This window comes from Panthera uncia, chromosome D2, assembly GCF_023721935.1.
Source record: "Panthera uncia isolate 11264 chromosome D2, Puncia_PCG_1.0, whole genome shotgun sequence".
NCBI lineage: Eukaryota > Metazoa > Chordata > Mammalia > Carnivora > Felidae > Panthera > Panthera uncia.
The window spans coordinates 68929808-68955968 of NC_064818.1; the positions used below are offsets into that span (position 1 = coordinate 68929808).

Consider the following 26161-nt stretch of genomic DNA (forward strand, 5'->3'; position numbering starts at 1 on the left):
GGAGGGAGGGACGGACCTCTCTGGCTCTGGTCTCACCAGGGGTCCTGCTGGGTCTGGAGATCCCTCTGCAGCTGTGGGCCCCTTCTTGGTGCAAACCTCATACCTTCTGGAATTGTCATGCTTATTTTTCATATGGGGCAAACCAGGCTTCATCATCACTGGGAGCTGTACCGTGTATCTGTAGGCAGAACTGACCAAGGCCATTTGTGATGGTAGAATACAGGGCTGCGGTCACACAGCACCAGGTTTGAGACCCAATCCTGCCACTCACTGGCCAGGTGACCTCGACTGGTCATCTCCCTCTGAGCCTTAATCACCACCCCTGTAAAATGGCAGTATTAACATCGCCCAGCGCCCCCCGCCTCCCCAGTGTGGTTAGGTGGGTTAAGTTTGCCAAGAGCACATGGCCCATGGTAAGTGCTTTACACGTGGCTGTGCTGTTGATTCTTGCTTAATAAGGAGGCTCCTGGTGCCTCTCTAGAGGCCAAAAGGCAAACGAGTGTCCCCAAGGGCCCAGCTCCAGGCCCGGCAGCAGGGTGCCGTGATCCCTTCGTTCCGAATGATGGCTACCACCTGGAACACGGAAGCCCTGGGAGTTTGAAGGACTGTAGATCCTTTACCCTTGACAATGGCCATCCCTTGTAGAAAAAGTCAGGGAGGCAGAACTGAGGAGCCCCCGGGGAGCCCGCAGGGGAGCAGGCCCGTGTCCCCCCCAGCCCAGTGCCACCCTCACCCTGAGCCACTGCTCTGCTTGGTCCCTGCTCTGCAGGCCGAGCACGATCACATCGGCGTTCATGGGCGTGATCTTTAGCTTGTGCTCCTTCTTCCGCACTTGCTTCTCCTTGTGGATGACGCTGCTGCCCACCAAGTTCACGTCCAGCTGCGGGCTGTGGTCCTTGGAGGATTTGTAGCACTAGAAGGGAAGAGAGACGCCCTGAGGCTTTGCCAGGCCTGGCGGGGTTCCGCAGCAGAGGGGCCGCGGGCACAGCAGGACCCCCGGGACCTGGGCGCTCCCCAGCAAAACCAAAGGTGCGGACCCGTGGCCTCGAATATCAGCAGCTCTTGTTCTCGGCACCAGAGTGACCAGGCTGATTGTCTCCCCTCCCACACCCCTCCTCCTTGCCAGTCTCGCCCAGGGATGCCCCAGACCCCGCTTATCCATGCTGCTCGAAGGTCCTTGTAGGCCTCAGCTTGCTCCTAAAAACATCCTCTGTAGCCAACTCTCATACTTCTGGCTGGACTCACTCACTTCCCTGCCTGTCTACATTTCTTGCTTAGCGCCCTCAGGAAGGGGGCCGTAGGGAACCGAGACTAAGCTTCGTATCTGCTTAGTTCAGAAAATGATGTGTTAGTGAAAAAACACTGGGACTTGCTTCCCCTCCCAAAATACTTGGCCCCTCAATTTGTCACAGGTATAAAGGGCGTCCTCACGGGGCTGCTGAACAGGCTTACCAGAAAGAACATCTGCACAGAATCGGGCATGTTGTGAGTGGTGAATTAAGGGCACTTATAATGATTCCAAGGAACTGCAAATTAGGACATAAAACTGTGAATTTTAATTTAGAATCACAGGAAACAGGGCTGTGGTCAGAGTAACAGCTTCTGATTTCTTTAGGGGTTTTGTCTTATAATCAGTAATTCAAAATACTGTGACTTCTGAGACGATGCCTCTCATTCTAGTGCCGCACAGGTGAGTGCAGTAGCCAGAACTGGGGCTGGGGGAGTCCTGACCGTGCAGCAGGGTGGGGTCAGGATGTGAGGAAGGAGCCCTCAGGCTGAGGGGACAAGATTCCTGGAAACCGTCTACGGGATGGGACTGGGGGCAGGGAGTGGTAACCCCAGCCCCCTCTGAATGACGGATGAAGGCTACTAGACCCTTTTAGTTGAGATAAGGCACTTTCGTTCACGCAAAGTTCTGCACACAATTTTGGGTTAGGAAGCGGAGAAAGCCTCCAGACATAAAAGGCTCTGACCGCCTAGTACCGGGGTCCATCTCCCCAACTCCCCCAAAGAGAAAAGACCGGAACGCAATGAGAGACCCACTGACCAGGAGCCTGGTGTCCTTGACGACGCATAGCTGCTTGGCCCACTGTCCCAGCCACTTCTTGCGCCACAGGAAGGCACAGATGCGGGCGTCGCGCATCAGCTCGATGCCGGCCTCAGGCGACGGCCACTGATAGGGGGCCGACTTGCCCTTGCTGTTTTCCTCTTCGTCGTAGGACTCGTAGGAGCTGCTCACTGCCTCTCCGTCCTCTGCAAGGAAGAGCCACGGGGTCACGGACCCATCGGGCAGGGGCCATTCCAAATGTGCTCCGTCCAGGAGGGAGGGCAGCAGGCAGGGGCGGCCAGCGGCCTCCAGGCCTCAACGCACCTGCCTCGCTGTGCCCTTGAACCAGCCTGACAGCCACCAACCACAGACCTGGGCAGGCCTGGCCCCCAGATGTCCTCACTGAAGCTTCCTGGATGCTGCTTCTGGCCACAGACACGTAACTAAAACCAGGAGTCTCTCCCTTTTCCTCCTCAAATCTGTCACCCCAGACTCCGCAGAAACCTCCGACAAGACACTGCCCACAGGTGACTGTTCATGCTTCACAAGGCCAGTGCCCCCCTCCCACCCCCCCCGGGGCCTGTTTCTTCACGTAAAGGAAGAAGCAGGGGGTGAGTCTAGCAACAGGCATTCTATGGGCCGCAGGAAGGGCTCACCATCTGAGCCCAGGCTGGGCACGTGCTGAGCCTCCCACAGCCACCTGCCCAGCGGGGCCTGCTCTGTTCCTGGTCTTGTCCTGGGAGTGGGGGGGGGGGGGGGGGGGGGGTATAGCTCCTTAGGGTGAAAGAAACCGCAGTCGGAAATGGCTCTGTGGGGAAGGCCGGCCGGCCCCCTCAGTCACAGCCCTTTCCCAAACCCACTTCCAGCCTCCCCAGACTCTGCTCGCTCTCCCCCACCCACTGCACACCTCCCTGCACAGACAGCCCCTTCTGCTGGCTTCCATTCCTACCCTTCCTCCGCCTCTGGCGACCAGCCCACCTCACGCGTGTGTTCCGTTCAAGAGAATCCCCAAGCTCACCAAGCACAAACTGTTCGATTCTGTACACGCTCCACGTGCCTCAGTTTCTGTCCTCCCCCCGGACCCTGTGAGAGTTGCTCTGTTCTCTAGGCCTCGCTGCGCTATTCAAGATCAACAAAAACTAGGTGAAGAACAAAGTCAGTAAAACCCCAAAAAGCAGGACACGGAGAAAAAGAGAATCTCAGGATCTCTGGTGCAATCCCTGCCTCGGCACGCAAATCCTGTCTGTTGGAATCTCGGTGCTGCGCTGGCCTCTGCTTGATTTCCCCCCCTGGATGGGGAGCTCACTATCTTATGAGCACTGGATACCTCCTTCTATTACTGGGTAGCGATAACAGAAAGCCAGGCCGCTATCTACTCCCCCGGGACTTCTACAGACATGCTCTGGCCCTTTGCGTCTCAGTGAATACACCTCCTCTACCCTCCCCCTGATCCCCTTTGGAAGAAAGTCAGCCTGTGGGCCCATAGCCTTCCCTTCTGCAGAAGCCCCTTCTACTATCTGCACAGCCAGGGTCCTACGTACCAGGAAAACAGCACCACCTCTGAATTAAAACATAGAAAAACGGAATGAGGCCACGGCCACAGTTATTCCAGCTCCAATGCCAATGAAAATGTGCCTTACTATTCCTAAAAACAACACCGTCGGTATTTTAACACCAGCCTTCTTTAAAAGCAGTGTGGTACTACTCCCTTTCACATCGTCATAAAAACGTGGCACAGTTCATAATTTCACACCTATTAAAGAAGCAAAGATTGAAAGCCGTGGCGTAGCCAATGGGAGAGCCGAACTCTCCCACGGCCGGTAGGAACATACAGGAACACGGCCGGTAGGAACATACAGGAACACAGGCCTCTCAGAAGACTACCCAGCAGCTTGTTGTTTTGTTTCGAGAGCCGTAAAAACACCCATGCCCTTTGACCCCCACAATCCCAGTCCTGGGAGTTGATCCTAGGAAACTAGTTTTTTTGTTTTTTTTTTTTTAAATAAAGAAGTGGAGGGTGGGGGAGGTTACATGCGCCAAGATATTAAATCCAGGGCCATTTACAGTCAGCAGAAGGAGAGCAGGGAGGTGGGGAAGCATGACTGCATCCACTCTGGAGCATGCCCTGCGACAATAATCAAGGAGAACTCTGAAGGCCAGTCCTCAGCCCAGTAAATAGGATCTAAGTAAGAAGGCCCAATTAAACTGATATGTGCGAGATTTTATACCCACAGCTCGGTACTGAAAGGCAACAGGGAGAACTCAAGATAGCTGCTTTGACCAGGTGGGAGGAGCAGGGTGATTTTACTTGAAAAAAAAAAAAAAAAAATGTCCTCATGGTCACTGCGGCATTATCTGTACAATAAGTGAAGTAAGAACGATACAATGTCACTGGGATGCCTCCTTCAGTAGCAAAACTTAATAGAGGGAGGCCTCCGAGTTTAGCACGAAGAAGTGGGCCGAACCCCCTCACTGGCTGTGCTTCTGGGGTCCCCCAGGTGTTCCGTGGAAAATTCTAACACCTGTCCATCCACTCCGGGGCGGTCTGCGGAAGCTGAGAACAAACAGCAAATCGCAGTAGCTCAAACTACCTGTAGCCGCACCGGGGGAGCTTGGGGCAAATGCACCGTAACTTCCTTTATCTCTAAGAGCGATCATAACACGGCCGTGAACGTAGGGCAGTCTTAAAGCAGGTACTTGGCTTCCAGGGGTCACGGGACGAACAGGAGTGACAGGCAGGATGCTCGGACGATTCCATCCCATTTCTGCACCCCTGGGGGGACCGCGCCCCAGCATGTGCTGCTGGAGGTTTTGGGGAACAGAGGGCAGAACCACCACGCGGCGTTCTGGTCCTTTGCCCATGCATGCGGATGCCAGCTGTGGAAGGCCGAGTAAGTCTCTCCTTCCGGAAGGATGACACATGCCATGCACATGCAGGACCCATGCACAAGGCCCGTGCGCAGGGCCACCCTCGGGGCATGCATCCTATTCCCTGAGAGCCAGGGAGCAGGCACCAAATCACTGGCATTCAGCTCCGGGGACAGGCAGTACCCAAGGTGATCGTGGCGTAAATGACTCCGTCGGGCACCTGGACCCATCTGGGGATTCCAGTGGGCGAGAATCCACCACAGTGACCTGTATGAGATCCAGAAGCACAGAGAAAAGCAAGGTGGAGAGACACAAGCTGAAGAGAGGGACAGACCCAAGCGCAGAGGGTGACACAGAGAGACCCAGTTGTCCACCACGAGCCAGTACTTCCCCACTGGAGGGGTGGGTTCTCAGGAGAGGCCCTGGCCCGACCCAGGACATCTTTCCTCAGCACCTTCTCACCCAGAGATGACCACGTAAGTACTCGTCACCAGTGGGAGGTGCGTAGAAGGCCCCTCTGGCTGGTACTTTTAAGAAGCACGTAGGAATTCTCTGCTGTCTCTTTGCAGAGGATTCTGTGGCCTTAGAGGGTGGCTGAGCCCACACTGGAAGGCGGCTAAACTACCTGGTGAGCAGTGATCCCCACATAGGACAGTTCACGAGAAACAGACGTGTGCTGTGTCACCATAACCGGGAAGGGAGGTTATCTGTTCCAGCAGCGGCCAGGTCCCCCACACGAGACATTACAGGCCAAGTAGCTGATGTCTCGGGCAAGGAGGCCTGACCCTCGTATCTCCTGCACAGGCCATCAGGGCGCTTACTAAGCTGTTACCCGGAGAGAGGGACCTGCCTCATCAGAGGCGTGTGCGGACAGTGCTGATGAAGCAGGACAAGAGCCCAAGCAACCGCTCTCTTGAAGGAAGTCCGCAAAATGGCTGGTGGCCAGTGAACCAGGGCAGGGGGCAGGGGGCCAGAGGTCACTCCTCCCGGTGTGACCAGCACGTCTCACCGCTCAAACAGGTGCAGGGGACAACAAGCAGGAAGTGAGGGCAGGCCGGCTTTCATATGCCGGTGACGCCCTCCCTTCGCAGCCCGTGTGACCAGTTCTCCCCAGGTCACCCCCGGTCCTTGTCCCGGCACGAGAAGGACAGGCCGTCGGCATTCTTCCTGCGCACCTTGCTGTGTTCACGCTGTCCCCATAGGGACGCCCCGGTCCCGGCTAAGACCAACCTGAATTCACAGTCGAGACACAAACCCCGACAAGCTTGAGCCCACTTGTTGATGACGAGGTGTGTGTCTGCCCCACAGACAGGCCCCCGGGAGCATCTGGGAGGCAGGCCCCGGCTGGCACGGGCCACACCCCGGAGAGCCAGGCTTGCGAGGCTCAGAGGTGCTCGTCACGGTGAGTCACAGCTTCCTCCTTCCACACGCATGAGGATGGCCGCGCCGCACCGTCGGCTTTGCTCTGGAATCACAGCCCCGCCGGAGACGTGGCAACACCCCACACGCTCAGCGGGTTCAAGCTAAGTGATGTCCGCCCACAAACCAGGAGAATAAAATAACCTCCATCCAAACAGGCCCTCACCTCCCACACAGTTCCTGGGACCGGAGGCAGTAGGTAAAGTGTGGAGAAGGATCCGACGCGGCTCCAAGGGACCCGTCCCATGTGATCTCTGGTCCTGTTCCTTACGGAGCCGACAACACCCCTCTCCAGCCAAGTTCATTCCCACCACCAGGGACCCCTTGCCTCTTGCATCTGCAAACTGCTTTGTGCTCTCAAAGACCTTTCACTTATCAAGGAAAGGAGCAGACTGAAGTAAGAGGGGGGAGCGAGAGGGCCAGAGTCCAGCTGCTCAAGTGAGTAGGCCCATGATACTCTTCCTTCTGGAACTTTTGGGGCCTTTCTGTGCTAGCGAATCCCTACGCCAAGAGCACTTTCTTTTTTAAGTTTATTTATTTATTTTGAGAGAGTGAGAGAGAGCATAAGCAGGGGAGAGGCAGAGAGAGAGAGAAGGGGACAGAGAATCCCAAGCAGGCTCTGCACTGTCAGCGTGCAGCCCTACGTGCGGCCTGAACTCACAAAACCATGAGATCAGACCCGAGCCAAAACCAAGAGTTGGACACTTAACCAACTGAGCCACCCGGGCGCCTACCCCCTCCAGAGCATTTCTGATCTGAATCTCCCAGAATGAGAACCACTGGCCAAGGCCAGAGGGCTCCAGTGTGAGTCTTGCCCCTATGGCACAGGTCACCTTAATTCCTAAGTTAGGTCAGTCACTAAGTAACCCTCCAAAGGCTTGCAGTCTCATCAGAGAGAAGCCAAAGTCCTCACCATGACTGGCTGACTTCTTTACCCTTGTTCCAGCCACACAGGTCTCCTTGCTGTTCCTTAAACATGCTGAGGCCCCCCCCCCCGCCCCCGCCGCCCCGGCCTCAGGGCCTTTGCATGTGCTACATGGTCTGGAAAGTTCTTCCTGGAGGTCTCTGCCTTCCCCACATTCCGTTTCATTCAGGAATCAGCTCCAGGTCATGCTGTCAGAGAGGCCTTCCCTGTTTAAAATAACACCTTCTCCTGCCCCAACCCAGCCCCTATGCTTTCCATCCTAACACTGTATTGTCACCTGACATGTCCCATGTTTATTTGTTGTCTGTCTTCCCTCACAGAATCTAAGGGCTGTGACTCTGGACTGTCCTGAGCTCTGCTGAGCTCCTGACTCCCAAAAGCATGCTTGGCACACAGAGTGAGCACAGTTAACTATCAGGCCAACGGAGAGCCCCAGAAACAGCTCTGGCTCGGCCAGACCACATTCCCGTTGCTTACACGTGTCCCTGGACCGACCCACCTCTCCTCCATCACATTTCTGTGCCAAAGCCAGCACCGTCCAGATGGGAACGGCATCAGACACAGGAAACCAGCTCACCGTGGACCATCCCACGCCTCCTCGCAGGCGGCCTGGGTCTGCTGGGAGCTCTCAGCTCCCCACCAGAGCAGAGGCCCAATGCTCTGTGGCCAGTTCTCAATTCAGGCCACGCTCTCTGGGAACAGCAGCCCAGGCTGCCCGCGGCTTCCAGCACTGGCATCTGTGCGGGAAGTGACTGGACCCCCTCCGAGTCCCAGCCCTGGCCCCGGGGTGTACCGTTGAGTGATGTGTCGTACGGCTCAGCCTCTTCATAGTAACCCTCTGGAGACTCAATCTTGGGGACGGAGAGTTGCTTCCGCTCTGGAATCTGTGGTATGAACAAACAAAATAAACATACTCAGATATGATACACTGAGAACAACTTGGAATTAACCCTCTGGGTGGAAGGAGGGGATTCCAGAAGAAGAAGAAAACCATCTGGTTGGACTTCAAGTCAGCTGGGAGGGAGAACGTGCAATGCCATGGCTCCCGACAGCCACCACGTCCGCTGGTCTGCTCCCAGAGAAGGGCTGTGGGCGCGTTGCTGAACCCCACGGAGCCTCAGCTTTCTCCTCTGCAAAATGAGGCTCAAATCCGCCCCCGCCCCAACACACACACAAAATGGCCTTGTGTACGTGATATGGAATGCATACAAACATCCAGATCGTGTCAGGCCGCTGTGGCTTCTAAATAGCATCTACTTTCGAAAACGACAAGGGCTAATCAAGTACACACGGAGGAAGGTGACCTGGTGGGTTCTAAATCCTGAACTGTCACCATAATAAGTCCGACCACTCGGATGGATATTGGGTGGCTCCTGTGTCCAAGCTGCAAGGGAGGCGTCCGGATGTCCCGGAGTCACTCCTGACAAAGACTTCGCCAGGTGGTGGATGTTCAGGGCTCCCGCTCACGTGTACGGTGAGTCATGTCCTCATAGACATGAGGGCATGAGGGCGTGAGGAGCATTTACCACCACCGGGAGGACACGAGCTTTGAGTGGAGTCTCAAAGATGACCCTGAGCTTCTTATGTGGCACGAGCACGACTGGGGAGGAATAAAGACTATACCCAAACGTGCAGAAATGTGGAACGTGCAATTCTGTACTCCTCCATTATTCTGTACTGTAAATGGTTTGGGAAAGCCCTTGTGCTGGGCATTTGGGGAACTTCGAATGAAAGCAGTAGAAAGGGGTGGGGGGAGACGGAAGGAGGGCGGCCAACGGAAAGACCCCACACGGCCCTGGGAGATGGGCCTCTGGACCTCGGAGGACTCCCTGTCCTGCCGGCAGGAGAAGGGGAGATCTAGAAACCCCTGCCTCTGAAATGAGCTCATGAAAACGAGGGACTTATCGCAGAGATGGCTCCCCAAGTCTTGGCCCCGGAGATGGTGGGAGAGCGGTCAGCCTGGGCCGGGGTCCCCATGGTACGGGACTCGGCATGGGCTGCGAGAGGGTCCACCCCCCGCCTCCTCCAGGGCAGAGCAATGATCCTGCGGCTGCTTCACCAAAAGCAGCATTCCAGAGCCAGGTCCGGTGTGGCCTGGCACCTCATATGGACTCTGGAGTGAATGCAACTTGGTTGCAGTCAGGGCTTTAGGACTCTGTAGATTCAACTGACGGGATGTGATGGCCTCTCCCTCACCTTCCCTCCCTATAAACGAGAATAAACCCAGGGTTGTCTTGAGACAAACCGTGACGGTGTCTCCACAATGCTTAGCCCCGTATCAAACATGAGGAGGCTGTCACCGTCATTGTCTGGGGGCCGTCCACGCCCTGGGGGGGCTGCAGGAGCCGGGTCACCGAATCACCATCCAACAAGCTGAGGCAGGTCTGCACGCAGAGGGTTGGCGAGGCCAGGCCAGAGTGTGGGTCCAACTCTGAATCCTAAATTCATCCGGCCTCACATCAAGAGAGCGGATACAAGATCCAGAGGTAGGCCTCGAGCAGCTTCCAGCACCCCCACGGGTGCAAGAGGCAGAAAGGTACAGAGCATGAAAAGAACAGAACGTGCTCTTTTCCGAAGCAGATCGGCTGCTGCCCTGGGCCCGCAGATGCGGCTGTGAGTGGCACCGGGTCAGGCTCCTTCCCGAGGGCAGGCCAGGCACGCTGCACACGGTAGCTGCCAGCGGATGACCTTTCGGGTCTGCTGCCACAGCCTGGTGAGTTGTCTCTGCTCGTCTCGGCCATTCCTGGCCCCTTGGTCAGTTTGAGAAAGGGCTGCCCGAGACCCAGCCGTGGTCCTCGAGAGCCAGCTTCCTGGGGTCCGAGGGGAGAGCATCGCCTCCCCTGAGAAGCAGCAAGGTCCCTGCAGATGGGTCCTGGAGCTCATGTTTCCTAAGCTGGCCTGGCCCCCGGCTCCAGCCTCCAAGAAACCCCATCCCCATCAGGTGGTGCTGGGACCCTTCGCACAGGGAGGGGGTGGGTCCCATTTAGAGAGGAGCTCCAAGCATCCAAGATTGAGCTGCAGCCCAGACTCCTGCAATTGGAACAGGACAATGCCGGGGGGGGGGGGGGGGGGAGACGAACCTTTCTTCAGAAGCCCCTCAGGGGTCATTCTCACCACGTGGGTCCTACTGTCCTATCTGGGGGCGGAGTACTAGGGAGTGTCTCCTGAGAGTCTCCCAAGCCTCTCCCTGTAAAATCCCCTGTAAATGGATCTATGGGGAGAGGCAGGAGAGGGAGGTGGTAGGAATCCAACCTCCAGGGCTAGGGTTTGAAACCTGACATGGCGCACCCCAGCTGTGTGTCCCTGGGCAACTTACTTGACCTTTCTGTGCCTCAGTTCCTCCACTGCAAAATGGGGAGAGTAGAAGTACCTGTCACATGGGGCCACTGTAAGGATTAAACTGTGCCCAGCACTATTATCCAATACATATGCATTTTTACCAACCTAAAAAATACAAACGTATCAGTGAAGAGAGAAAAGTTGTCAGCATACACGTTCGACAGAGGAAGAACGGCCGTATCCTAAGGAGACAGAGGAGACGTCTGGGGTTGCCCAGGCTTACGCCCAAGCTCAGCCCTCATTAAAGAAGATGGTCCCTGCCCTCAAGGCTGCTGGGGCAAAATATAAGCCCTTGAGTCAAGTTACAGGTTAAAATGATTTGCACAAAAATTCAGAAGAGAGTCACATAATTACACAAGTATAATGACCCGTTTTCTGAAGTCAGAGGAGCAAGGGAGGCTGATTTCTCAGGGGAAGAATAGAGAATGAGAATAAAGGGATAAAGATAAGGGACCGTTAAAGTTCATCATCATCATCATTGTGATGGTGCAGGTTTTAGACACTAAACTCAGGCGCAGAAGAGAGGTGACTTCACAACCTTCAGAAGGCTCTGAGAATTCACAAGAAGGGACAGGAAAGAAAGCCACCCGGCTCAGCCGGATTTGCCAGAGGTCTACAAACTTCTCTGTAAAAGGCCAATAATACATTCCTAACGGATCGGCAGGTCACTTGAGGGTCGCTGATCTCAGCTGTTCAACTCCGCCGTCGCAGAGCGAAAGCATCCAGAGATAATACATAACTGAGAAGCGTGGCTATGTTCCAATAAAACTTTATTTACAGTAGCAGGTGGCTGTGGATTTGGCCTGGGGGCCAGAGTCTGCCAGTCCTGATTTAGAGTAGACACGAGAGCTGAACGTGAGCAGGGGCCCGGATGAGCTGAGGCGTCGGTCTCTGTGCTGATGAGCAACCTGCCCCAGCGGGCACTGTCGAACATTCCCGGGACAGGACTAGCAGATCCGGCCAGCCCCGGCTCCCCAGACCGACCGTGGCAACGTCCTTGTGTGGAGTAAGCTGCTTCCCCCGTAGAGTAACCCACTTAAGACCAGCGCCAATGCATGCTCAGGCCTCAAAGGGTGGCTGGGGTAGGGATGGCTGTGCTGGCCGGGAGCATCAACAAGGCCAGCACACGCTTCTCCTACGGTGACCGCAGCACCTGGCTGGGCGCACAGCAGCGGGAAGTGCCATGGCTGCCTGAGTCACTGGCCGCACCCACGAGGTGGCCCCGGACCCCTGGCTGCCTTTTCCCTTGCTATCCACGGACTCTGCGGGGGTGGAGGGGGGGACCCAGGCCACCAGAGAGGGAATCAGGGCGTCCTGAGCCTGCGACAGAGGCCACGCTCCCGGCCCAGCCACAGGCACTGAGGACCACAGGCAGACGTCCCGCCTCTGTCTCAGCCATCGGCAAGCCTGCGGGACTTGCCGCAGCTGTTGGGACGAGTGCGGCCTGACTAGTTTCTCCCAACAACCTGGTCCCAGACCCTGCGTCTCCCGGCCCACCGCCGTGTCTGCAAGGCACAGATTTCCAGAACAAGGCAGCACCACCCAGTACTTGCCTGTGAGGCTCTGACTGCTGACAGCCTCTCCCACCCGGTGTTGGGCCACAGACTGCTGCCCCAAGAATGGCAGAGCCCGAGGCCCTGGCCAGAGTTGGGCGCTGAATTCCGGAGAGGAAAGTTCCAGCGCCAAGCAGCCACCTCCCCTCCCCCCACCCGGCGAGCAGTGCCTAGAGCACCCCAGAATACCACTGCATCTCCCACTGGTTAGACTGGCGGCAGCCGGTCAGGAGCAGAGGCCCCCCTTCTCCCGAGCACTGTGGCGGAAAGTGAGGAGAGCCCGCAGCTGGAAGGACCAGAGACTACAGCCTCACTCTGCTGGAAAGACGAGCTTAAGTCAGGCGGGCCTGCAGAGTGGCCTGGAAACCAAGAACCCGCATTCAGGTCTTGGCCCCGCTACCTCCCAGAGGTGGGCCCTTGGCCGATTACTTTAACTGAGCCTCTGTTTCTTCATAGGAAATCAGTGACCAAAAATACGCATCTGTAGATGGATGGTGGGGAGGCCCCAGTTTGTGTCCATCAGGGCGCCAACGGCCCAGGTGTGGCAGTCACCCACTTCGCAGCATAGTGGGGACAGCAGGGACTCAGGCTCAGGCCATCAAGTCTCATTCAGCCTGAGATGAAGAGTCCCTGCCAGTTGGTGACGGGAGGGGGGGGGCAGGGGGGGTGCTTCATGTACAGGGAGACTGACCCAGGTATTCCAGACATCCTCAGGAAGGCACGAATGGAGAGGGCCAGGCTGCGGTCCGGACGCCCTTAGCGGTGACCTGGGCCCACAGATCTGTCCCTGGATAGCACCCTGGGAGCTCAGTGACCATGGGAGTCACACAGCTTCCTGCTGGCACTGAACCCAGGACCCCACTGTCCCCCAAACCCTTCCCACTTCTTGACCCCAGGACCCTGCTACACATAGAAATCCTTCCCGTTTCTCACCTCACACCTCTCTAGAAAGCCTCCCTGACCAGGCCCTAGATAGGGAAGAACTTGGGTTCAAACTCTGGCTCCACCATTTCTGTGTGTGGGACGTTCAGACGCTATTAACCTGCAAATTCTTGGTTTCCTCTCCCGTAAGATATGAACACCGCTACTTAACCTCCCTGAACACCAATGCAGTGTGCCACGCATAGCCTTAACCCATCAAATAAGACAATCTCAGGAGACAGAGATTCACATTCTTTTAAACACCGGGAAACAGAGGGCCAGAGACTTAAACAACTTGCTCAAGACTGAAGAGCCAGTACCTGGTAGAGCTGGGATCTGAACCCAGGTCTGTAGGATTCCATGATTCATTCCACTCATTCATGTGGCCTACTGTGTGCATATGCCGGGCAGGAAGCAATAAATGAGAGACACTGTCCCTGTCCTACGAAGCTTACGTCTGGTCGGGGAGGCAAATAGTACAAAGATCACTTCAGTGGTGGCAAGGGCCACGGAGGGGTAATTGGCCCTGGGGTAGACGGTGACTGGGGTGGGACAGAGTTGGGGTGCCTCATGCAGCAGGTCGGGGCAAGTCTGTCTGTGAATGTCTGGGAGATGAGAAGGCAGCCACTGGACAGCCAGGATCCAGACAGTACAAAGTCCCTGAGGCAGCACTGAGCCTGTGGTATAATCCAACAGCAGAAGGGAGACCCGTGAACAGCAGGTGCAACGGGGCTGGAGATGCAGCTGGGCCAGGCTGTGTAGACCGTGTAGGCCGTGGGGCCGGGCTAAGGAACACGGATGTTTTTTGCCTAAGCTCAGTGAAAGCGTTTGGCCGGTCTGAGGCAGGAAGTGCAAGGCGATATGATTTACATTTCCAAAAGTTCGCTGTGGCCTGAGCCGGTGACCACAGCTCTACAGGGCCCCACTCACATGGTGCTGGGCAGAGCCCGGTGGAGCCTCAAACACTTGGTGGCATCCAATAAAGGCAACCCGCTGCATCTCCCACTCCCTTTACCCCTAGCGTCCTGAGTACCGTGGCCCTGGGCAAATGATGCCACCCGCAGGCAGGCGTGCTTTTGTTCTGTCTCTGTCTCCCAGTGCCTCGCCCCATGTCCTGCACACAGTAGGCGCTCAGAAAACACCAGACGTTTGGTGAACTGACCCCTGTGAGAGCAACTGGAAGTTCATGGGGCCCCAGTCAGGAAATCAGGGGTGTTGGACAAACACTTACGATCTTGGGTGGCGGGAGGTCTGGAAGGCTCTTCTGAGGGGCCAGGGAGTGCTGGCCAGGCTCCCCGTTGGGCAGTGGGTTCTGCTCCTCAGGTGCTGTGGGCGGCAAGCAGGGGGAGGCTTCAGTGAGGGGTGCCCAGTGTCATAGCAGGTGCGTTATCCGGGAATGTCTGGTCACATGTGCCATGAGATCTATTTGAGCAGGTGCTAATTACCCACGAGGAGGTCCCAGCAGCCAATGTTGTTGTTTTCCTTCAAGAATAGGGTGCAGTGGTGTCCCAGCCATGGGCAGATTCCTCAGAAGGAACTGGTTTGGGGCTTCTGGCAGCCTCCACACCCTCTCTACTACCTGCCCTGTGCCAAAAATGGCCTAGCCACAGAGATTTAGCCAGTCGAGAAGCTGCCCTGTGGTCATTATACGGAGCAGCTCTCAGCACCAACCCTGTGATTATGGCTCTTTCCACCCCAGTTTCCCCAGAAGGCAAATGACCCTGGGCACTGTGGCAGCCTGCGTGTGGGTAATTTCTGCTGAGCCCCAGGCTTGGCGGTGAAAACATGAGGCGGAAAAGCCACAGTGGAGAACTTGGCCACCAACTGTGTGTGCTTTTAAGGATAAGGATCCAAGGGCCCTTCTGAGCCTGGCCATTTCAGCCAGGGGCCCAGCTAAGTCCAGGACAGGCAGGCTCAGGCAGATCTGACCTCGGGGCTTTGGTGGCTGGCACCTTGAAGCCAAATCTTTAACCGGACTGAATGCTTTGGAGCACTGCGTCCCGACCTCTTGCTAAGCCTCTGCATTTCAGTCACAGGCTTGGGAGTTGGGGGACGGGGCTTTTAATCTCCTCTCCTCTGCAACGAGGCAGCTCTACAAACCTCTGGACCTCCCTAGGGTCCTGCCAGACCCACTCCTCAAGGTTTTCAGAGCAAAGGAGAGAGCAGAAGAGTAAGATACCATGGAAGACATACTATGGCCTTCCAATGTAAGATATAAAGTTCTGCCAAGAGAGCACCTTTGAGCAAAACTTTTGAATGTTAAGGCAGCTGCAGACATCAGCATTTCCATCCTCTACCATCCCCCCCCCCCCACATCAAGTCCAGACTGCGGGGCAGCTGGGTGGTTGAGTCGGTTAAGCGACCAACTCTTGGTTTCGGCTCAAGTCATGATCTCACGACTCATGAGTTTGAGCCCTGCATCGGGCTCCATGCTGACGGCGCCTGCCTGGGATCCTCTGTCTCCCTCTCTCTCTGCCACCCCCCCACTCACTCTCTCTGTCTCTCTCAAAAAGAAATAAACTAACATTAAAACCAATCCGGACTTCTATCAAAGATATAAAGCTGGGGTGTGGAATCAGCACCAAGGCTGCTTTCCTAGAGCATCGGTCTGTGACTTCCTGTTTCTTGGGATGCTGTTGGGGAAAAGCTGAGAGACTTCAGGGGCCAGATTCCTTGTCCACGAATGGGACATGGGACCTTTAAGATTCAAGGAGGTGGCCTGATGAAATATCCCAAAATACATCAACCCAAAATACCATCAACTAAAATGTGACTGCCAGAAATAACTCCACTGGGCTGTCTGGTGCTGGCTGGGAGGAAGGAGGGGCGGGACGGGACCACAGCTTGTGCGCCCCCCTCCCGGAAGCTGGCCGCACCACCAGTGGGCTTAGCCTGTACCTTTGTCTTGGGACTCCGCATTCTGTGGCCTGTTGACGGTCACTTTGTTCATATAAATGTACTCCTCATCGGAACCTGCAGCAGGAGGGTAGAAGACAAAGGTTTCATGTGATTCCACGATGGGAAATGGCTTCTGGAGAGAAAGAGCGTCCCCCGAGAGACACTGTCATTAGCCTGGGTTCCAGGAAAAGCATACAACATTCCGAGTTGATTGAAAGAGTCCATTATAGAGTTGACAGATTTCCAAAAACAGAAAGGCCAAGTTGCTGACTGTTAGGTTTTCAGCCTGGGGGTGGGGTGGTGGGGGTGGGGGAGGGAAAAGATGGGTCCAGAAAGATAGCTTCAGGAATAAAAGTCTGAAGTGCAAAGGTACCCGCACCTCAAAGATCTGCCCCGTATTTCACCAGGCAGATTTCTCTGGGTTTCCTAGCATTTCATTTAAACTAAAAAATATTTCATATCCATCATTCTCACTCTAGTCTGGGTAACTCGTATGGGCTCATCAGAGTGATATCTTTGTAAGACAGGGCACATTGAGGATCTGAACATTTAGCTCGCAGGCCTCTAGGTGGGGTACCAATGTGGGGCCCTGAGACCCCCAAATCGCGAGCTCTGGGTTTGGAGGGGTGGGTGTGCTGGGAATTGAAAGTGGAGCCCTGCCAGGCACCTGCCCTACCCTGTAGATTTTACCCTGCAACAGCTCGGCCCTTCCCTCTTTTAAAATCATTTCTGTGTAGGCGACCTTCCCAGTGCCTGTCTGGACAGAGAAATGTCAGTCTCCTGACACCTGCTTAGTTTCTTGTGCCCCGAAGACCCTTTCTTCAGAAGACTGCACAGGAAGCTCATTCTAGTGCTTCTCCTCTTAGAATTCCACCTGCATTTCTCTTTTGCCCCTTAATTTGCATTTCCTAGAAACCCGTGGCTCCGGTAGTTGGAGACGGCGTTACCCAGCCAAGGGACCCAATTCAAACCCCTGGCGAAGGAGGCAGTTCCGTGTCAGATCCGCCCAGCCTCCAGCCAAGAGGCCTGTGAAAACCCAGAGGAACATGGGGAGGATACAGCCAGCGGGGTCTTTTGCCATCAGCCTGCCGGGTCGCCATCCCGGTGCCCAGCCCTGCCAGGACCCGTCAGCAACATCACCCCCCACCGTGGCAGGTTATGGGAGGGCACTATGAGATCTAAAAGTAGTCAGCCACAACCAGTATACTTCCACTGACTGCGACCCAGAGGGGCTGGGTCAGGACCTTTTCCAGAGAAAAGCACCCAAGAAGAGTGTTCTGCAGGGGCAGGCGGCAAAGCTCTGCCGTGAATGGTGCCATTCTGAGCAACGCAGCTAACGCGTGTGCCTTGGTTTTCTTGTCTGCTTGGGATACTATGGAAAACGACTGTGATAAATATCACTTGTTTTTACCTAATTCTGAACGCTTCCAAGAGTACAAAACTCTAATATTAGGGAACTTGAAAAAGTGAGCCCTGTAACTAACAAAGATTACACATGACAAGCCTAGGGGCACCCGGGTGGCTTGGCTGGTTAAGAATCTGACTGCGGCTCAGGTCATGATCTCGCAGTTCGTGAGTTCGAGCCCCGTGTGGGGCTCTGTGCTGACAGCATAGAGCCTGCTTGGAATTCTCTCTCTGCCCCTCTCCCACTCACATGGATTTGTCCATTCTCTCTCTCTCAAAATGGATCAATAAACTTAAAAAAAAATCAAAATAAATGAATTACTAGAGAGTGTGTAAACTGGCACAGCCGTTTTGGAAGCAATTTTAGAGGATAATTTAAAGTGTTCGTATTCTTGGGGCACCTGGGTGGCTCTGTCAGTTAAGCATCCAACTCTTGGTTTCAGCTCAGGTCGTGATCTCACAGTTCATAAGTTTGAGCCCCAAGTTGGGCTCTGTACTGAACAGTGCAGAGCTTGCTTGGGATTCTCTCTTTCCCTCCCCTCTCTCTCTCTCAAAATAAATAAACTTAAAAAAAATAGTGTTCATATTTTTTTCCTTAAAGTGTTCATATTCTTTAACCCAGCATTTTTCCACTGCCAAAAATTTGTCCTGTAGATACATTCTAGCACGTAAACAAAATCTGACTTGAGGATGTTCACTGCAATATTGTAGAAGTTTTTTTTTTTTTTTTTTTTTAAATTATGAAATGTAAATGTCACTAATGGGAGGCTGGTTGAACATCACTGTTCATCTATCAGTGGACACCTACCCAACTGTGAAAAATGACAAAGCAGCTCTCTGTCTGCTGTTTACAAAGATATCCAAGACTTACAGTTAAAGGATCATGTTTCAGAATAGCAAAAAGAGAAAAAGTATGTGAACTGTCAGCACATGGAAATGTGCACAGGCAACGATTCTAAGTATAAAAATAACGTAAAGCAGAATACAGAGGCAAACCACAACTACATAAAAAAATTCAGATGACGCTGGTAACGATCAAAATAGGAATCTAAAGAATGTAAATAGCTAAATGTTCATTTTATGTTCATTTCTTTTTTCTTACTGTAGACCCCACCCCCATTCATGCAAAAAAAAAAAAAAAGGCAAGATATTGCTGTCATTGTTTTAACTGTTAGATTCTGGGCAGGTGCTTTCTCCGCAAGATCGTGACTTGTGCACTGCAGAGAAAACTCGCACCGGCCTCTTCCTGAGGCCGCGTCTCCTCCCCTGGGCACTCTGCTGCGAGCTATGGTTGGCTATGGTTTGATGTTCCAGGGTTGCCAATCCAGGACCATCCAGGTAGTTAAGTAAGAGGCTCCCAGGACTGTCTGCAATCCTAGGAAACGCCCGGTGAAGTTGGCCCTGGAACGGGAGACTGCTGAGCTGTCCCATGTCCGGGAGGCAGTAGCCTTGGGTTGGAGAATTTCCTATCATTCCCTCATTCATTTGCAGAAGTGCGCTGAGCACCCGCACCGTGCTAAGTGCTGGGGACACAGCACAGAATGAAATAGAAGACACTGTCCCTCTCTTTATGAGCCCAACAATGGAGAAGGGAATAGACCCTAATGGGATAGTCAACACAAGCATGTGGGAAATGACATCAGCATAGGTAGGGCTGGAAAGGACAGCTGACTGTGCTCTGAGGAAGTGTGTAACTTGTGGGAAATGACCCCTGTGGCAGGGGGTAGTCTCTCCCAGAGAACTGGGTGGGGGTAGAGGGGAGGCACACGGACCCTCTTTGCTACCGTCGGACAGATAGAACATCGGCAGCTCTTCCTATCAGAGGAGCAGCCCCCAAACTCTCCCAGAGTCTCCGAGGAGGGCACTGAGGGACCCATGACACTCTCAGGTGAAGGCAGGAATGAACAGCAGGCTCCTGATAAACAAACTTCATTCCCTGCCGTGACCTCACCATCCAGATAAAAGGCAAAGAGAGTAGAAAATTCTTGTTACAGTCATACAGTAAAAGATCAGAAAACCCAAATAGACAACTTGAAAAGTGTAAACACACTCTCTCTCTCTCACACTCCGTCCAAAATGTGTGGGAGTAAACAACAGCTCAGCCAGTGTAGACCACAGACTATCTCAAAATGATCAGCCTGCCTCCACCTACAAGTCTCATCAAGCTGAGCTCATTTTCTGGAACATACACAGCAAGACATGCCCGGGAGGCTGAGAAGGGAGACAAATGCTTTGATTTCAGGGGGGCTTTGGATTCTGTCCTGCGTAGCACAATTACTGTGGTGCAGATGAATCTGGAACGTGGGACAAGGAGGGGAGTAGAGCGGTTTGGTCCCTCTGCCCGGTCCCAAGCCCTGGTTCGGCCACTCAGGGCCATGTGCCTTGAAGAAGGGACTCTCCGAGCCTCGGTTCCCTTGTTAAGAAGATGAGGACAACAACTCTCTCCCTGACCGGGGATGGGGACTGGGTGGCACAATCCATGTCATTTCATACATTAAGCACCGTGGTGGGGCAGAGTACGCGCACGGCAGACGTCAGCGGCTGTTATAATCACTCTGCTAGCCAAGAGAGCGCACAGACGACCAGAATGGATCTCAGCCTCGAGAGCAGGAGTGGGGAGTGGCGGCCACAGGTCCCCGTAAGGCCGTGCGCACGCTTCCGGTGGTCTGAGCGGTGCTCTGTGGGCAGTTCACACTGGGCGCCTCCTGACCGGTCTCAGCAGCCCCGGCGGCCCTGCGAGCTGCAGAGACCAAGGGCAGGGGGAAGGTCTGACTCTATCAGAGCAGAGCACACAAACACCTGGGGTGAAACAAAGGTCAACCTAGAGGAAGCTACACAGCACATTAAGCCACAAAGGGACCCCACCCAGGGGGCCCTGATAGAGCGATGAGAACCAAGAACCACTTGGTTCTTGGGACCAAGAAGAGGACCGGGATGATGGTGAGAGCCCGTCACAGAGGCGTCTTCCCATTCCCAACGGAGGTATCGTCTATCATTAGACACGCTCAGGTCAGAGCACATCTCGACAGTCTGGGCAGTGTGCTTCTTCAAGGTTTGCATCGACGGCTCCTGCCGCGGGGTGACTCATCTCTAACTCGCCAGCTTTGTAATGTGGATTTCCCACCTACCACCTTTGATGTGCCGCTCGCCAGCACTCACGCAGGCCAGCCGACACTAGCCACGGAGCCAGGAGGAGCCTGGGAACCAAGGGTGGCCTGGAGAGTGGCAAAGGCCACACATGGGGCTCCGGGAACACACCTCTCCTGGAAGGCTAAGAGAGCTGGGGCATGCCGGCAAAAGAGAAGGCTGCCGGGCCTACGGCCACATGCCTCAGTTTTATGACTTCTCTCCCACTCAGAGCATGAAAGCCGGTTTCCACAGGGAACAAAGAAAAGGAAAAGCGACCCTGAGACGTAACCTGGCGGATCCAGGTTGGACATATGGGAGAACTTCCTGACGGTGATGGCTGTAGAGGGTGCACTTCCCTTCTCCGGGGGGGTGGGGGGTGGATTTGGGCTGCTTCCTGCCCCGAGGCAGACGGTCCCTTACTGTCCCAAAATATCACTCCCAGTTCTCAAACATCCGATATAGAAATAGACTCAACTAAGCTGTTAGGACTTCACGAGAAGGTGTTTCCTGTTAAAAAAGAAAATCTGAATGTACTAGAAATGAAACCACCATGACCATTCTCGTGCAAGAATGTTAGAGCAGCCTTACTATTTGCGATAGCCCAGGCCCAACAACACAAAAGTCCAGCAACAAGTGAATGGACAAGAAGATCGTGGTACATTCACAGACTGGAGCACTACTGAGCAATGGAAGCAACAAACTACGGACGCAGCTCATAGCACGGACGAATCCCCTGAGCGCAAGAGGCCAAACATAGAGTACACACCCTACGATTCCATTTATATGAAGCTCTAGGATGGACAATGCTAATCTGTGGTGGGAGAAATCAGAACGATGGTTGCCTTGGGGTGGAGGTTCAGGAATTCACCGAAAGGGGGCAAGAAAGAACTTTCTGGAATGATAGAAATGTCCGATGACTTACGGTGGGTGGCAGGTACACAGGTGTACGCGATTGCCAAAATTCACTGAATTGAAGGCTTAACTGAGATCTATGTATTTGATTATGTATAAAATGTACCTCAGTAAAAAAGAAAAAAAAAACAACTATGTACTCAAGGTCAAGGTTCTGTGATCTATAGCCTTAAAACTATGTTTTCCTCTGGGCCATATGATGCAGGGAAGGGATTTAACCTCTCTAAGCCTCAGTTTCCTCACCTGTAATAACAGCACCCACCTCAGAGGAGTGTCTTAAAGATGAAACAAGTTGATGTGTGTGCAGGTGGGTGATGTTCAACGAAGCGTTGGCTATTATTATCACGGTTTATTATCCCTTCTCTACTTTGAATGAGTAAGGAAAAGTGCTTTGAAAACACTTTGTTTAAAACCTCACTCAGGGCCGCTGTGCTGGGTGTCCGGAGATCTCTGGACTCTCGTTCACGTCACATCACTCCTATGCTATTGCTAATGGGCTGAATTACGCAACCCCCCCTTCATATATTAAGTCCTAGCCCCCAATACCTCAGAATGTAGGAGGAGAAAGTGTCGTCAAAGAGGTAACTAACATTAGGGGTGCCTGGATGGCTCAGTAGGTTAAGTGTCTGACTTCAGCTCGGGTCATGATCTCGCAGCTTGTGAGTTCGGGCCCCCTGTCAGGCTCTCTGCTGTCAGCTCGGAGCCCGCTTCAGATCCTCTGTCTCCCTCTCTCTCTCCCCCTCCCACCCCCTCTCTCAAAAATAAATAAACATAAAAAAAAAAAAGAGGTAATTAACATTAAATGAGGTCACTAGGACGGGCCGGAAACCAATATAACTGGTATTCTTTCTTGTATGAAGAAATTTGGACACGGCCATGCACACAGAGGGAAGATGGTGTGACGGCCCAGAGAGAAGACGGCCATCTGCAAGGAAGAGAGGGAGGCCTCGGAAGGAACCGACCCTTCCCGACACCTTGAGCTCAGGTTCCCGGCCTCCCGAACTCTGAGAAAACATTTCTGTTGCTTAAGCCACACAGTTGGTGGCTTGGGCCCAACTCCAAGGCCCCCGGGCCACACTTACTGCTGTTTTTGGTGTAAAGCCGGAGGAGCTCAGCCAGGCCACTCTTCTTGACCACAGCGGTGCTGCTCAGGTCCTCTTGGTCGAGAATCTTGAGGAAGTCATCCAGCTCTGTCAACAGCTGCTCCAGGGCTAGAGACAGGAAAGAGAAGAGTCCGTTACAGCAGTTGCCTTCTCTCCAAACGCCCGGCTCGGAGGGGCACCTCCAGATCCTGCATCACCTCGACATGTGCCCTGTGGTCCTGAGGGGGAGGGGCTTGGGGTAAGGCCTGGAAGCACCTGGCGTGGGGGGGGCGGGGGGTGGCAGCCAAAAGGTGGTCCTGGGGAGAGGAAAACAGGCCCTTGGCTTTGAGATGGATAACCTTGGCTGAAGCTGCAGGCCTACCGTTTGCTGGATTGACAGCGGCCAAGATGGCCCAGACAAGCCCATCGGGCCATGTGAGTCTGGAAACAGGATTTGCTTCCTTGAGAAAAGTTCAATCAGGACGGTCCAGGGCCTGGGGAACTTGAATGCAGGTCAAACCCATAACCATCAAAAGAAATGCTGTGGTTGGCCCAGTTGTTGATCCCTTCCCCAAGGACAGGGAAGCAGAGTCACCCCGAGGAGACGAAACCGTGAGTACGCTGTCCCCACGGAATTACGGGTGATCCCTCAAAAGCCACGGTTGTTGGGCAAACAGAAAAACAAAACCTTCCTGAGTTTCTTCAGTAACTAAGCCACCTCAGCATTGAAATGGAGTCCAGCATCACTCCCAAGCTGGCTGAGGGCTCTGGTCCCACAGATCAAGGTATCGAATAGGCTCCCACAAGGACCCCCAGGGTAGAGACACTTGTCATTTCTAGCTGGAACCATCTTGCAGAGATGACAGTGCAGAGGACAACAGTGTGGGAACAGGGCATTCACCATTGTTGCTATTATTACTATTTGTGATCTAATTTCTGTTAAGAATAGGATGCTGCATTTGCTGATGGGGTCGTCGCCTTGGCTCTCCTGCCCGGCTGGCTCTCCAGAGCATGCTCAGGAATGACAGCCAGTTCCTTTTTTTTTCTTTTTTTTAATCTTTATTTATTCTTGAGAGAGAGACAGCATGTGAGCAGGGGAAGAGCAGAGAGAGAGGGAGACACAGAATCCAAAGCAGGCTCCAGGCTCCGAGCTGTCAGCACAGAGCCCGACGCGGGGCTCGAACTCACAAACTGTGAGATCGTGACCTGAGCCGAAGTCGGACGCTCCACCGACTGAGCCGCCCAGGCGCCCCGACAGCCAGCTCCTTAAGGCTCTACTCTCTGCTTTCCAAACCTGGCTGCACTGGGTCCCCTGGAGGGCTTTAAACAGTCCTGATACCTGCGGTAGCTGGGTGGCTCAGTCGGTTGAGCGTCTGACTCTTGATTTTGGCCCAGGTCATGGATCTCACAGTTGGTGAGTTCAAGACCCAAGTTGGGCTCTGTGCGGACAGCGTGGAGCCTGCTTGGGATTCACCCCTCCCCTGCTTTCTCTTTCTCTCTCTCCAAAATAAATAAACATTTTTAAAAAGTTTTAAAAAATCCCGATACTTAAGGCACACCTCAGATTGATGATATCAGAATCTCTGGGAGTAGCACCCAGGGGTCAGCAGTTCTAAAACTTGCTAAGGTGATCCCAACGTGCAGCCGACGTGGAGAACCGCGGGTCTACTGGCAGTGACAGGGGCTCCACCTGAGGGCCCTGCTCCCAGACACAGAAGCCAAGAAGCCCGACTTGTCTTTTGTCACCTGCCGTGGGAACTCCGAGCAGTCACACAATCTCTCCCAGCTCCTGTCCTCATCTGGAAAGTGGAGAAGACCACACAGGCCCTACCCATTTCACAGAGTTGTTGGAAGTGACAAAACCTGTGAGCTCAATGAGAGGACTACATCCGTCTTACGTCTTTGGCACCTAGCACTGTTGGAACTGTTGAATGAATGTTTATGGAATGAATGAATGAATGAATGAATGAATGAATGAGTTCACTAGGCACCTACTAGTTCACAACAAGTTGAAGAGATAAGCATCATTATGCCCATGTTGTACAGGTGGGCCCGAGGGCCCAGAGAAGGCCCATAAGGTCCCACGTGGCCCACGGCAGAGAGCTCATTTGCTGTCTGACTCTTAAGACTGAGCTATTGGCAACGCTCGACTGGATGTTTCTATCCATGTAGTGCGTTCTTCCAGCATCCCCCAAAGGCCTAGCTCCCCAGAACTGAACAAGAGCCGAAGATTATCCCCTCACCCCTTTCATTAGAAAAAGAAGCCGTCGTGCTCTCCCGGTTCTAAGGGAGAGACACGCAGTCTCTTTCTGGTCCGACACCCCCACGGATCTCAGTGGGGTAGTAGCCTCTGAAACCCATCCCTGCAAAACCAAATTCCCTGGAATGAACGTTGCTCTTGCTCGTGGGAGAGCCGGAGGAAGGGAAGGGGGCTGAGGATTTGCTTGTTTCGGGAACGGCAGTGACAGCAGTGCCGGCGTGTGTGACTGTCACATCAAACACGGGGGTCAGCCAGCTCGCCCACACGGGTGTGCACTGCCTGGCAAAATCAGAGCCCTCTCTTCCTGGCAGGGGTACTCACAAAGGAAACTCCACTTTGCCAAAGCCGGAGAAGAAGAAGCAGAGAAACCTTCACTCTCCCTCTCAGGGTCCTGGTAAAGGATGAAGAACCAAGCAAGAACCACAGAGGTCCCCGTGTCCACTCCTCTCTGGCTTGTCAAGAGCCGAGTGAAGGTAAAACACAGCCAGCAGCCCTGATGCCGCATGTGGTCAATGATGGCTCAGCTCATACGCTTAGAGGCGAGCTGGAAGGTGGCCCTCATCTCTGCCAGTGGCGACGTGGGTACCTGGTGAGCGCCAAGATGAGGCAAGAGGGAAGCCATGTTTGGGTGGTCCTGTCTGGGAAAGAGCCCTCGGCCAACAGCAGAATCTCTTGCCCCATTCCTGGGTATTGGGAAGACCACCACAGCGGGTCTCCAAGAGGCCAGAGGCTTTTGCCCAGGTCACTTAAAACCGATTAGACTCTCAGCGGAGCAGAATTTGAAAGGGCAGCAGCAAGAGCCCCCAGAGTCCACCGATCAGTAAGGATCAGGTGAGACCCCAGGGTGAGCCCAGCACTGAGCTGGGCCCTTGGCCTAAACTACCCAGGAAATTAAGATGGAGGCCAGGACAGTGTGGTTCTTGCCTTCTGCAAGCTCACAGGCAGAACAAGGCCAGCCCCAAGATTTCCAGACCAAGGCACACCACCAAAACTCCTCGACAAAAAGTGCGAGAGCAGGTCAGACAAGCGTCCTAGGCCTGGAAGGCTTCTGGGAAGACGTACAGTAGGGTAAGGCCTTAGGTTGTTTTTTGTTTGGTTTTGAGTGCTTTCTGAACAGCTATTCATGACTTTCCTGTTGGCTGCAGGAACTCAACAGGCCAAAAAGCAGTGAATTTGAAGAAGTCCAGACTGAGAGAACAAAGGGCAAATCTGAGGAAATGACACCGAGCCTTGAACTCAGCTACAGTGGCTGTGGAAAAGCCAAGGGGCCATGCAAGGCAGTCAGCATCTTGAGTTGCGCTTTTCCTGACCTTCTGAACCCTTCCAGGCTGTGCCTGCCGCTACTTCCGCTACAGAAAAGAAAAAGGCACTAAAACTCAAGCATGTCTTTGGTTTCACATCCTC

The 26161-nt window shown here is 54.0% G+C and overlaps 1 protein-coding gene across 4 annotated transcripts in view; it reads right to left on the reverse strand.

Annotated features, from left to right (window-relative positions):
- Window positions 1–26161, reverse strand: part of AFAP1L2 (actin filament associated protein 1 like 2) — a 98109-nt gene that overhangs the window by 16409 nt on the left and 55539 nt on the right. For 3 of the 4 annotated variants that reach the window (XM_049645818.1, XM_049645816.1, XM_049645817.1), the window contains exons 2-7: window positions 22498–22626; window positions 15971–16045; window positions 14304–14398; window positions 8053–8143; window positions 2048–2253; window positions 734–913 (exon numbers count right to left, since the gene is read on the reverse strand). In XM_049645818.1, the coding sequence (XP_049501775.1) occupies window positions 734–913; window positions 2048–2253; window positions 8053–8143; window positions 14304–14398; window positions 15971–16045; window positions 22498–22626 (776 nt within the window). Of the gene's footprint in view, window positions 1–733; window positions 914–2047; window positions 2254–5098; window positions 5183–8052; window positions 8144–14303; window positions 14399–15970; window positions 16046–22497; window positions 22627–26161 lie in introns of all 4 variants that reach the window. The other variant, XM_049645819.1, reaches the window with a different exon arrangement.